A 13,251-nucleotide genomic window follows, 5' to 3' on the forward strand; every position below is an offset into this window, starting at 1 on the left:
CCTAAAACCAAACTTTCATTGCGCTGCTCTAGAAAACAGTCAATACACACAAACATAGACAACTGACTACTTAAAATAGTGTCCACACTGATATTTCTTCTTCTCTGACTGATGTCAGGATAGACATCTCCAGCTCCAGACAGGAAGCATTAAACAGAGATGATAGTGAGCACGGAGGCGACTCTGGGGAGGCACAAGAAGGTGAATCGTTTGGCGTAAGTCTGGCATTAAGTACATAAGGAAGGCACAGGTAACTGGACACAGGGAAAATAATTTCAAAATAAAACAGAAAATCATATATACAAAGTGCAAACGCAGTCATCACAGGGGCAGATCATGACAATCATAGTGTTGAGTTACTAACTTTATATAATAATATTAGTACTAATTTTCTGTTTGGCGGCCACGCATGTTGGACTCTGGTTTGAGAAGCTTAAAAAAACCCCACAGGTCCTTCCAGTGATACAGACAGATGTTGCCCTCTGGGGGTTTGTACTCAGCAAATATTCTTACCCCAAAACAGCCATAGGGGGCACCAGAGACAGCATTTCCAGGTGGGGGTGGGGGCATGTTGGAGGAAGAGGGGAAGAGGCCCAGAGCACCTAAGTTGAGACCAGGGATCAGGTGGGTCTGTTGCTGTGGAGAAGACCACAGGTTAGAGAGAGACGTGGAAAACATGGAGGTCTGAGAAGAGGTTTGAAGTGTGAGTGTGTTGGAAACTCAAATGTTTTAAGTTTAGAAAATAATGGCCGCTCAGAGAGGAGGACAAATACATGTAATGAAAGCTTCAGACTCAGTCATGATCAGTGATAGTAACAATTTCAATTTAGTGTGTGTGCATCTGTGCGTGCGTGCGTGCGTGTGTGTGTGTGTGTGTGTGTGTGTGCATGTGTGTGCGTGTGTGTGTGTGTGCGTGTGTACTCACATTCATAGCAGCAATGTCATTCTCGTAGGCCTCCCTGACCTTCTTCATGATCTCCACCTCGGCCAGGCAGCAGGCTTCAATAGAGCCTTTCACTGTGATGGTTCTCTCTGGATTGTACAGCGTCAGGTCCTGGAGCCTGTGCACATCCCAGAGGGGTCGTTACTGATACATAAAACTGATCAGTGATCAGTATCTTAAAGTGAGTTCGATTTTTCTATCTCATAAATCAACTTCATGTCCAATAAACTGATTCACGAGGTTGAATTTGGTCTTTAAAAATCAGTGAGTTCAGTGTGTGTGTATGTGTGTGTGTGTGTGTGTGTGTGTGTGTGTGTGTGTGTGTCTTACGGGGAGATGGTGATCTTGGTGTCTGTGTCCTGCTCGACTTTCTTCAGGTTGCGTCCCTCCTTCCCAATGAGGCGTCCCACAAAGTTGTTGTGAGCCAGAATCTTCAGAGGAACCTCATCAGCTCTGCACAAAACAAAAAGCACCAACGTTTCACTCGTTGAAAAAAAAAACTGACAACACAGACAAAGAATTAAAAACCGTGTCCAGGATCATGTGACACTGTTTTAGTCATTGTTTGAAACCTACGTTTTGGTGTCTTTAGCCTCCTGGTGCATAATGTCCAGGATCATGCGGCAGGCAGCGGAGCAGCCCTCGGGGGTGGAGTGGATGCTGATCGGCTTCTCAGCAGCACCTGCGTTCTCTTTACGGTGAACATCAATCCTGCAGCAACGGGGAAAATGATTAAGATATCACGGTTTATTTCATTCAGGTTCATTCAGTTCAGTTAAATTCAAATACTAAAAGACACAGCTCATAGGATGAAAGAATCTATACCAAATAAACCAATCGATCGATAAATAAATACAGTCTAAGAAAAAAAAATGAAAAACAAATCGAAAGCATCCACAATGGTCAGATATTCGTACAGAGAATGACAGTAGGCAAGAACCTGACAGAGGTCAGTTCAGGGTTGGTTATATATCATCTGCAGATGCACAAACCTACACATACAGTTCATCTATAGATATATATGGTTTCATTTGACAGCGGAGCAAGGTGACAAACATGTGGCTTTGGCTGTGAGTCTCTGTTTCCTGACTTTCTCTGAAGCCAGTGAATGAGCCAACATCTGTCCAACCGTTTCAATACCGTCTGCAAATGTCCTTCTCTTCTGATGAATCATCAGTTATGTTACACACCACGAAGACAATATCATATCAATATCATACAGGAAGAACAGCTCCATAACTCATTACAATCATAATATTATTGTTACTCACATTATATCTTTTGTGAACAAACCTTGAATAACTGATAAAAGAGCAGCGCTACATGGACAGAAAGTCACCAAATAATCCGCAGACAAAGTGGTTGAACAACCTGCTCCACATCTGTTTACCTCCACTGACAGATCATATGTAGATATGTTAAAAAGAAAAGGAGATTAAAAAAAACCACTCTGTCGAACAATAATCGAGACCAGGACCCACATAAGACATCTGTCAAACAGCTACGTACAGGAGCATAGTCTCATGTGCACCAGAAACACAGGGATCTCACGGGGAATCTAGGAACTTCTCTTCTGGTTTTTCCTCTCATTTTTCATGAGTTTTATAGTCAGAAGCTTCAGAAGCATCAATTAAACATAGAAAAATTGTGAAATTCTGCCCATACACAAGGTAAAAATACACATCAGTGCCACGTTTACCTTTTAAACCAGACTGATTATACCTGATACATGTATTCAGCAGAGTTCTCTCCAGCACTTTCGATAGTCCTCCTCACTGTCGGATCAGTGACTGAATCCTAGTGTCAGGTCACAAACACTAACCCGTCTGTTTTTCAGTGCGAGGTTGTGTAAACAGTAAATGGTGGGTGACATCATATTTTGAACGACGGCCACTGCGTCTTCTGTCATTGGTCGTACGGCTCTTCCCAAACGTCCTCACCGCTGCAGCGGCTGTGTGTAGCTCATGGTCAGTAGCCTGCTGGTGCTCTTGTACGTTTTCCCCATCTCTGTCTCTCAATCTGGTTTCTTACTAAGCCGATGCTGTTTTGAATTATTTAGCATGTTAGTGATGTTGCACCGGGGGTGTACTCAGTTCTGTTGTGTACTGTAAATCACATCTTTAAAAATGAAAGGTTAATGTCTGCAGTGATGCAGTGGTAAGTGGGAGAAATCCCAGTGGACCGGTTGTTTTAGGCCAGTTCTTTGTGCGTACTGTACTGACACATTAATGTGTATCAAGGTATTAATGTGTTGATGATTTTAAGATGCACGTCACACATCACAAGTTTACAAATAGTAAAGGGAGTAAAGGGGGGCAAATGGGGCATCTGTGGCTCAGGAGGCACAGCGGCGTCTTCCACTAAACTGAAAGTTGGTGGCTTGATCCCCACCTCCTCCAAGTCCACATGTCAAAGATACTAACCCCCAAATTGCCTCTTATAGTTGTATGAGTGTGAGTGTGAATGGCCTGTAGTATAAAGCACTTTGAGTGGTCGACAAGACGAAAAAAGCTCTGTGTGTCATAGATATAGTCTTACATTTCTGTGTCCTCTGTAGTTTACCTGCATGACATGAAGTATAAGACTCCCTGATCTCCCTGGAGACCCTCCCCCAGACCTGCCCAGACCACACAGGGTTTACACCATCATTGCTGCACTTACAGAACTGTACATCAGATCCAAGTTGTTGACTAAGCATTGTAAAACAGTTGGATTGGATGAAAAGGACAATAGGTCAAATTTTACTCCGCATATACTTTCTAAGAAATGAGAGTGGCCTGTCAGTGTTTACTAAAGGTCTGTCAAGTCTGCTGTTTTCTTTATTTTTTGACTTATGCCCCACAACACAAGTGTCATAATACGTCATCATAGTTTCTACTTTGTCTCACTTTCTCCTCCTGGTGAAAGTCAGTGTCGGACACTTCATAAATGACTCAACTCCAGCTCTGAGGTACGGCTGCCTTCACTGTCAGAGTAATGTCTATTTGACAAAGTCTTGTGTCAAATCAGTGGTTTTATTGCCTCCTTTTCCCAAATGACGTGAGTCCCTCAGCATCAACCATCTCCCTGGCCCAGACTGACTCTAGGAGTGTGTTTGTCTACGCAGTGAAAACTATTCTTGTTTTCTTTCTGAAAAACAACCATATCTATTTTTGAATATATGTCACACACACACACACACACACACACACACACACACACACACACACACACACACACAGATACACTCTGCACTCACTTGCTCTGCGTCTGCTTGGTGATGTTGCGGATGGTGGCCCCCTCCTTGCCGATGATGGCTCCGACGTACTGTGTGGGCACCAGCAGCCTCAGAGGGATGTCGGCGTGCGGCGGTTTGGAGGGCATCCCGGAGCTCGGGGACCCACCACGGGGCCCGCGAGGCCCGTAGCCAGGGCGACGGCCATTGTCTGGCCCCCGCTGACCTTCCAGCTCAGAGATGTCGTCGGGGATGTAGGAGACGCGCAAGGCGTTGTTCTCAAACTGGTATCCGTTCAGCTTCTGGATGGCTCTGAGAGAGAGACAACACCAGATCATTACAGCAGTTTGTCATTCATACAGGTGACACCCTACACATTTTATATAGACAATACAAAACTTTTTATTTTTTATTTTTTGTTCAGTTATAATGATCAGGATTATTATCAAACTCACAGTGTCACAATCTCACCAAGTTTTACTGAGTCTACGGTTAATAAGCAGTTTTTTGTTTCTCTGTTTGTTAATGTTATTAAAGTTTTAAAATCTATTTTATTGTCTCTCATTGTCAGATTTCTTATTTGATTTGTCATTTTTTCTGTGAAGCACCTTGAACTAACCTGTATGAAAAGTTCTATACAAATAGAGTTTGATTGATTGATTGATTGATTGATTGATTGATTGATTGATTGATTGATTGATTAATAAGTTGGCGAACACATTAAATGGAAGTGAGATGAGGGGGAAATATGTGCTGCTGGACGTTTTCCACTTAGTTATCCAGAATAATAATAGTGTCCATCAAAAGAGTAATAAAAGTGTAATATCATATTCAATATCATATATTTAATACTACATTATGAGCTTATGTTGACAAGAAACTGAAGACACACACATCTAGCTTGTTCCTTATTGTAACTTAAACACAAGTAACCTAACCTAGTAACCACTGTGTTTTTTATTTCACTGTGTTTACCTGACAGCTGCTGTTACTTGTTAAACATACAATCAGCTGATAAAATGTGTGGTTATTTAACTATTCAACAGTATATGAAGTTGTATAGAAATATTGTATAATCCAGTAATAGAATAAAACACTGGACATTCTGTTGCCTGATTGACACTTTTACAGATTAAAAACATTTTGCCGCTCATATCTGTAAATCTGCTCGAGTAAAACTGTGAATGCAGGACTTTTACTTGTGAGAGATTTTTTTTATAGTGCAGTATTTTTACTGATGTCAATGTCATGACGAGATGAGACTGAGAAAAGAAAAAGAAAAGCTCTTATTTCTCTTTGCAGTTCCTTTAAACGACCACTAGATGTCACAAGTGGAGCTTAAAACATACAACTTGCTGTTACTGCAGTTTTATTCAGACACTCACTCTGATAAATGATTATATAATTATCTACACATCTTTACTTGTATATCGGAACTTTGGATATTTATGAATGACTTTTTTTAAATTATCTTGAGTGTCTACACAGATCTCACATGTCACATTTCTAAAAGAACACAACATGAAGTTCATGAATATACAAATCCCTCTAAAATACACTTTGTCATTTTCTTTAAAATGTCAAACAAAGACTTTTAACACAGTGACAGAAAGAGACGAAGTGGGAAATACAGAGAGCGTGAGTGTGGAGGAACTTACTGCCTGGCGTGCTCCCTGGATGCATATGTGACATTAACCACTGCAGTCTCACTGTCTGTGTTCACTGAGAGAGGAGAGACACAGAGACACACACCTTGGTTTAATAATCCATAAAGACTAGGATTCATCTGTCTTCACTGGGTGACCACAGCAGGATTATTATTTATTATCTATTATTACTTAATCATAATGTTGACTGAACTCTGGTGTCACATTGGTCACAATGAACAAATACACACACAAGCAACATGTAAAATCCTGACATGTCTTCAGAACAATAAGACGTTGCAATAATGAGTCAGAGCTCTTTTTTTCAAATTTAACTTTTGTTTCAACTATTCCACATTTAAGTTAGTTATTACTAATTGTGATATTGCTGATTAATGCACGTAGAACTTTGGCTTTGCCATTAAATAACAGCATTGGACCAGAAACAGCAGAGACTTGTTCTCCGGTATTGGATTTTTTTAGTCTTCTGCATCTTAGAATTCAATTCAATTCAAGACACATAATTTGTCTCTCAATTTTAAAGACAATTTAAAAATGCAAACACATAACAATGTAGGAAAATAACTGAAATATATAAGCGTTCATGGCAGCAGCCGATCTGTAGCTGGTCCACAATATCCAACATGATAAATGCATCAAAAGTGCATTTATCAATATTAATCTATACACAAGTTAATAAAACCGAACTTCATTTGATTTTGATACAGGGAAACTACCACACATTGCTGATAGTATTGTTTTAATGTAGTTGATCTTGTGTTGAGTGTGAGGCTGTGCAACGGATCTTTGTGTATTGCCACTAATTTTCGAGCTGAGGGTCACAACACTTCGCAATCCATTCTTTTTTCGGGATCAATTATTTATTGCATAAATAAGGAAGTAACAACAAAAAATTAGAAATTACTGGAGGGATGAAATATATGCATGTAGTGCAGTAGGTCTAGTGTGCTAACATATCAGGAAGAAGAGATGAGAAACAATTACAGAACAACGGAAAATTACTAAATAATAATTAGAAGAACATTAAATAATAATAATAATAATAATAATATTATTATTATTATTATTATTATTATTATTATTATTATTATTATTATTATTGTTGTTGTTGTTGTTGTATTTAAAACAAAAAATACCTCTGTCACCAGTTCACAGACACTTTGGGGCATTATGGGTTCATGTGATTAATCTGACTGACTGGGAGGTGACATTATAATTGTATATAGTATATAGTAATATACAGTAGTATTAATAGTGTTGTGTTGTGAGCACAGCAATCTTCTTAAAGGTTTCTGCATCAATAGATTACAGTCTAGTGCCGTCTCTAACTGAATCAGTGATAAACATCCATCCGTCCATCTGAGGGAGGATTGAAGTGGGATACACTGGTTCTACACCTGGGTCTCCACTGAGCTGGATGTGCCTGGATCACTCCCACAAGCACACATCAGAGAGGCTCTCATCAAATGCTCCAGACCACTTAAACTGGCTGCCTCTCCTTTCAGCTAATTCTGCTTCCTCCATCCTCCAGCCTGTGACTCGGAAACTGATGAAGGTCGTCATTGAAAACCATTGAGGATCATGATGGACATTGAACATGTTCCTGTCCCTTAAATGTGTCTTGAAGGAGACGAGGAGAGAGGAGATAGAAGGCCTCCAGAGGAAGCACAGGTGTGTCCCTTTAACTTGACACCACCCTCTTTTCTTGGTATCTGATTGGTGGTTTGTCAGCTACTGCATAACTGCACTAGGGTAGATTTAGCAAACTTGTGAAATAGCAGCAGGAACTTAGACTCTTTTTCAATGTTCATATTAATCATAGAATTAGATATTTAGATGGGTGTGTAATCCAAATCATGCATTCATGCAATTATGCCACATAAAAACACTTTTTTTCTTCATTACCCAAAAAGCTTTTCTTTTCTTCCTCTTATTTTAGGGCTGAAATGATTCATCAAATAGTCAATTGACAAAAAGATCATCTGCAACTATTTTGATAATAAAATAAACATTGAAATTATTCGTATTAAATTAATTATTATTATCTTATTAACTGTCCCTTGTTCTAGCTTGTGAATGATGATGATTTGCTGCTTTTCTTTTTTTTTGTGTGATAATGAACTGAATATCTGGTTGGATAAAATGCATTGTAGGACATCACCTTGGATTGGAAGATTAAAAGTTTATTATTAGTTGCAGGCACCCATGTTCTTTTTTCATTTTTCATCCTGGTTCATTCAGGAAAATTTAGTTAAAATTCCCAAACAGCTGCACAGTCACAGTTACCATCAGTCCTATAAACTCTGTTCCTGCACCTTTTTACTAACTACAGATCTGATCTAGGACACAGCTGTTGTTGGTCCCTCACGTTTGTTTTGTTCTTTCAGTAATCAGCAAATCTTAATTGGTTGGTTTCATTCGTATCAGTCAGATTCTGTGATGTTTTGAAGCTGTAATAAATCTGTATCTGTAGCAGCAGTCCTCAGGTGTCAGGTGTTTCCCTGTCAGGCTGCGGTTTATTATTTCTACACATTATAGTAAAGTTGAGCTAGAGATACAGTTGGTCCAATGACACCACTTAGCCTGAACTGTGTGTGTCTGCGAGTCTGAGTCTGAGAAAATGAACTTTGAGAATGAGCGTAGCAGTTACCAGCCTGCTGCCACTGGGGGGCAGCAAAGTGCCACATGTCACATATACTGTATATAGATGAGGGGGAGTGATTTGTCCTGCCCCTGCTCTTGACTTGTTAGCTGTATGTAAGATAATAAGGCGTGTATGTAGGAGAGGTCAGTACACAACAAACCAGGGCACAGTTCAGACAGGCCTGGTGTTCAGAGGTCTTACCTTGTTCACAGTTCTCTACAGTCCCACACTGGGCCAACAGACCATCCAGCACCTGACACAGAGGGTGAGGGAGAGAGAGAGAGAGAGAGAGAGAGAGAGAGAGAGAGAGAAGAAGAAAAGAATGAACACTTTTAGTACATGTGAAAAATGGAAAAAATAAATAAATGTAGAATACAACATGATGATTACTGAGCCTCCACTGCAAGAAAAGCACAAGAATACAGACAGAAAATAAATCCACCTGAGCACAAAGAAAAACAGGAAAAGACAAAAACTTATCAACACAGTTTAGTTCATCTTCTTCTGTTGACAACATAAGCTCAATGAATACACATAAGATTTTACAAGACATGAGTTTGATCTTGTAGTTTTGTCCATAAGTGAAGATGAAACAATAAAAGAAAAAACTGAAATGTAAAAACAAATATATCTTTATCAAAGAAATAAATGTTGACACACTTCACTGAGACAGTGGCTGGAAACTCATTTCACAAATGAAAAGAAAACGAGCGGCGGGGACAAATAAAAGAAGTTTAAAAGGTTTAAAAGACGTGTTGGATGATTGGATGAAGAGGTTTATTGGATCTAAACTATCAAGGGCAAGAAACCTTTTAGTGTCATACAATTTGTTTTAATTTTAATTCATTACAAGTATTGTTGTTGGCCAAATAAATAGTTTCAAAGAGTGTTAAAACTGTTTTGAAGGATCTCAGGGGACCTCCCCCCTCTCTGAAAGGGCCACATGGTTCAGTCCACTGTGGATCAAAATAGTTTGTGTCCAAATGCAGTAACTGTGCAGGTGGTGATGATAGAGGGAGAGAGGCTGACTGTGTGTATGTGAGCCACAGTGGAGCTGCACACAGACTCCAGCCTCAGAGATCGTACTCATAAACTCTACAGATGTAAATCTGTAAAGAGCCAACCACAGACGTCTTTACTGGGTGTGAGACATGTTTATCAAGTGAAGTGTCTGAGTAACTTCAGAGCAGATCAGTGATCACATGGTTAATCACATGTACGCTGAGAGCAGGAGCTGCCAATCCGAGATCAGGATCCAACCTACATCAGATCTATACTTCATTTTATGCAGTGATGTTATTAATTAAAATAACGTGTTAAAGTTCATTTTATTTGTGTGAAATCCTTCATATCTTCAGTTATAAATAACATGTGAAACTGACAGTCTCTTAATATTGTGATATTGCTGCTGGTCAACAAAGTACATCAGAGAAATCATATGAGAGGGAGAATTTATCTCTACGGTTACAAGAGAAGATATTTGGAAATTGATTGATTTTACAAACAGAATCGATGTCAGCTTCATTTGTATTGTTATCCTCCCTGATAAATAATAAAAAGTGGCATCATCTTATCAAATGTTCAACTCGAAGGCAAACAAAAGGCTGAAAACACCTTTTAATGAAGTACACATGCTGCTTCAGCTACAGTTTATTTATTAGGACCAACAATATTTTGTACAGTTATTGCAGAACATGTCTCATGAGGTGTGTGTTCATCTGTTTCTGTACTGCACACATTTAGGATCTTCTCTTAACCAACTATTTTGTTCTTTCAGTCAAGACCAAAGTTTTCCTTTCAGTTAAATAAACACAGGCCCGGGTTCACAGGCTGTTTTCTGAGACGCAGATTCTAACTGTAAACTGCTGCTTATGTAAAATCCCAGTGCACACAACACAGCACAACAAATACTGATGTAAAGCTGTGATTCCACACACACTTTTATATAGCAAAATGTAGTTTTTCCTCCTGTGCTTTGTCTCTTTGTCTCTAAAACATTTTCACAAAGTGAACAATATGCAAACACAGACAGAATAAATTCCTGAAGAGCTTGTGTGTTTTCAAATATGCTGCACCTAATTGTATAAATGTAACATCTACATTTTACAGTTACATATTTCTATTTGATTCCAGGTGATGTTTTCCCTCTTTGCGTCCTCTACTTTACCTAATGTGCTTTTATTTTGAAGGGCAAGAATGTTTCCTCAGGGTCAGCTCCCTCTGTCTTTCTTAGCTGTTCATTTCTCTTCTGGATGGTCTGATACTTAACCCTTCGTGTTCATTACTGTTCAGAATATTGAATCCAAATATTGTGCAACATCCATGTCGCAGGAGCTGCATTTTTTTTCATTTTTTTTTTAATTGAAGGTCAAATTTATCACAACAGACCATAAATAAAGTGGACGTAAAGGAAAATGCAGGTTTGGTAATTAACATCTTCATTATTTTTGTATAATTTCTTCAGTGAAAATTAAATGTATAAATGACGGCTCCAACTGAAATCGTGACTAATATTACAATCACAACATTTGCCAAAATATGATTTGTTGTGCATATTGTTCAGCCCTAGATCAGAAACATGCAAATGGCGTGGCTCGAAACAGTAGAAGACATTTACAGTATGGAAAAAGTGACTTATAAAATCAGTAAGAAAGAAAAAGTGCTGGAAAATAGATGGGCCTTTAAATTAAATAAAGCAAAGGTAAGTGATGAATTACACTTTATATAATTGTTAATGAAACATCGGATAGATCATGTTTAGAGAAGATGATTTAAGTAATCAATGTGAAATTGTAATAGAAACCTGTAGCAGTAGCAGGTCTACCTCTATATAATGAAATATCAAAGGTTTTTGTTCGTACTATGATTATCATTTCTGTTACTTTGTTTTCTCTTAATTATGAGTTCTGTATTGTGTTTATAAATGTGGGCATTTGAAAGTATAAATATGTATGTGAATATGCAGATGTATGGAGACAGACACTATGATCAGTAATAGCTTTATATTGTTACTCACTTTATTGCTTTAAGTACACACTGTGTTGTGTGTCGGAGTGAGGGGCTAACAACAAGTGAAAAGGTCAAGATGTTGAAATAACATTAATAAATGATAAATACAGGATCAATGACATTAACCGACACAATAAAAAGAAGCATGTAAACGCCACATGCGAGTCGGGTCTGTGGTGAGATGTTGCCCTCGTGTGGACACAGTCTGTAGCATCAGAGCAGCGGAGAGATTAAAAAAAGAGAGGGAGAGGATCCAGCATAAATTGAACTGGCATACACACACACACACACACAAACACACACACGCACTCATAAGTGCACATGCACACAGACACGTGCACTCACAGAGTGACATCCCGCAGGCACTTGCTCGCCAGAAGAGTCCGGCCGTGTGCCACACCCTCACAAAAACAGTAACGTTGCGCACACACACACACACACACACACACACACAGCTACACACACAACAACACACACACACACACACACATGTGGATGGAGCCTACTGACTGTCCAGCCTCATCTCCTGCATTCAATGCTGTTTGATGAATCAACAGATTAAGATGAAGTGAAGGCAGAAATTTGGCTGCTCTGAACATCAAGTGTAGTTTGTCCTTTGTATTTTTTATTGAAATATAGTGTTAGTTCTTATACAACTTCTACAGTCTACAGAAATGATATGTTTGAAGACATTTGGAGGGTTTGAGTGAGAGAAGTAAAATCACAGTATTTTTTAAATGCTTTTGTGTTTTGTCAGGAATCTATTTGGTCTTCCAGCCCTGTGGAAAAACAATTATTCTATAATATTCTTTATATTATAGTATAGTTTTAGTTTGTTTCATATGTATGTATTGTTTCATATATATACATATATATATATATATATATATATATATATACACACACATACATATATATATATTGTAACATTTAAATAAGGTAAGTATGAGACTGAAAAATATCAAAGCAGCCAATCATATGTGAACACATACATATCTGCCTATGGGGCTTCTTCAAAGGGGGTTGGGCCTGTGGTCATGTGGTTTCAAGCCAATCGTTGTCTCAGGCTGTGTGGGGAACATCCAATAGAGGACATGGGTGCCCCATGTTTAGCTCTTGCCTTAAGAAGTGATTGAGCCAAAGAGGTGGTAATGTTGACTCTGTGAGGAAGAAGTTTTTTCAAGGGGGCATGAATGAGGACTTTATTCAATTAACACGTTTTTTATAGTGTTTATAGTTTTTATAGTAATATAGTATATCTCAATTATTTGGATTTGCAGTGGTTTAGGTGTATTTGTGTTTATTTATGAATTTTTATGATGACTAGTTTTTATGTTGCATCTTGTTTCCTTTCAAATAAACAGCACTTTATTTAAATCCAAGTGTTTTGGGGTGGGTTGGCCTCTGACACATCAAATGGACACATTTTGGAGTAAGTACCCTTCTGTACAAACTTAAGTGCAACCCTTTAGATGCACTTCTGGTGCCACCTCTTTGGCACTTCTGCAGTCCATGAGCTAAACATAGTGTCCTCTACTGGACATTCCCCACCAGCCTGAGACATCGATTGGCCCGAGCCACATGACCGCAGGCCCAGCCCGTCTCTGAAGATGATATGTACGCGTTCACATATGATTGGTTGTTATATATGTTAAATGTTACTTGTGATGTGTTTTGCGATGACGACCCTAGAAAAGTTCTTCTGATTACTTCAAGTGTTACTGGAGTTTCGATCCCTTGAAACTTTTCTTTTCTCCGTGCACCTTGTAAGTAC

The 13,251-nt window shown here is 38.8% G+C and overlaps 1 protein-coding gene across 1 annotated transcript in view; it reads right to left on the reverse strand.

The window, feature by feature from the left end:
- Window positions 1-13,251, reverse strand: part of LOC111217808 (insulin-like growth factor 2 mRNA-binding protein 1) — an 80,815-nt gene that overhangs the window by 3,291 nt on the left and 64,273 nt on the right. Inside the window, exons 4-10 of the mRNA XM_022739784.1 lie at window positions 8,670-8,721; window positions 5,816-5,879; window positions 4,182-4,469; window positions 1,520-1,654; window positions 1,274-1,396; window positions 926-1,061; window positions 514-636 (exon numbers count right to left, since the gene is read on the reverse strand). Coding sequence (XP_022595505.1) covers window positions 514-636; window positions 926-1,061; window positions 1,274-1,396; window positions 1,520-1,654; window positions 4,182-4,469; window positions 5,816-5,879; window positions 8,670-8,721 — 921 coding nt within the window. The remainder of the gene's footprint in view (window positions 1-513; window positions 637-925; window positions 1,062-1,273; window positions 1,397-1,519; window positions 1,655-4,181; window positions 4,470-5,815; window positions 5,880-8,669; window positions 8,722-13,251) is intronic.

This window comes from Seriola dumerili, unplaced genomic scaffold, assembly GCF_002260705.1.
Source record: "Seriola dumerili isolate Sdu_G_001 unplaced genomic scaffold, Sdu_1.0 BDQW01000045.1, whole genome shotgun sequence".
Lineage (NCBI taxonomy): Eukaryota > Metazoa > Chordata > Actinopteri > Carangiformes > Carangidae > Seriola > Seriola dumerili.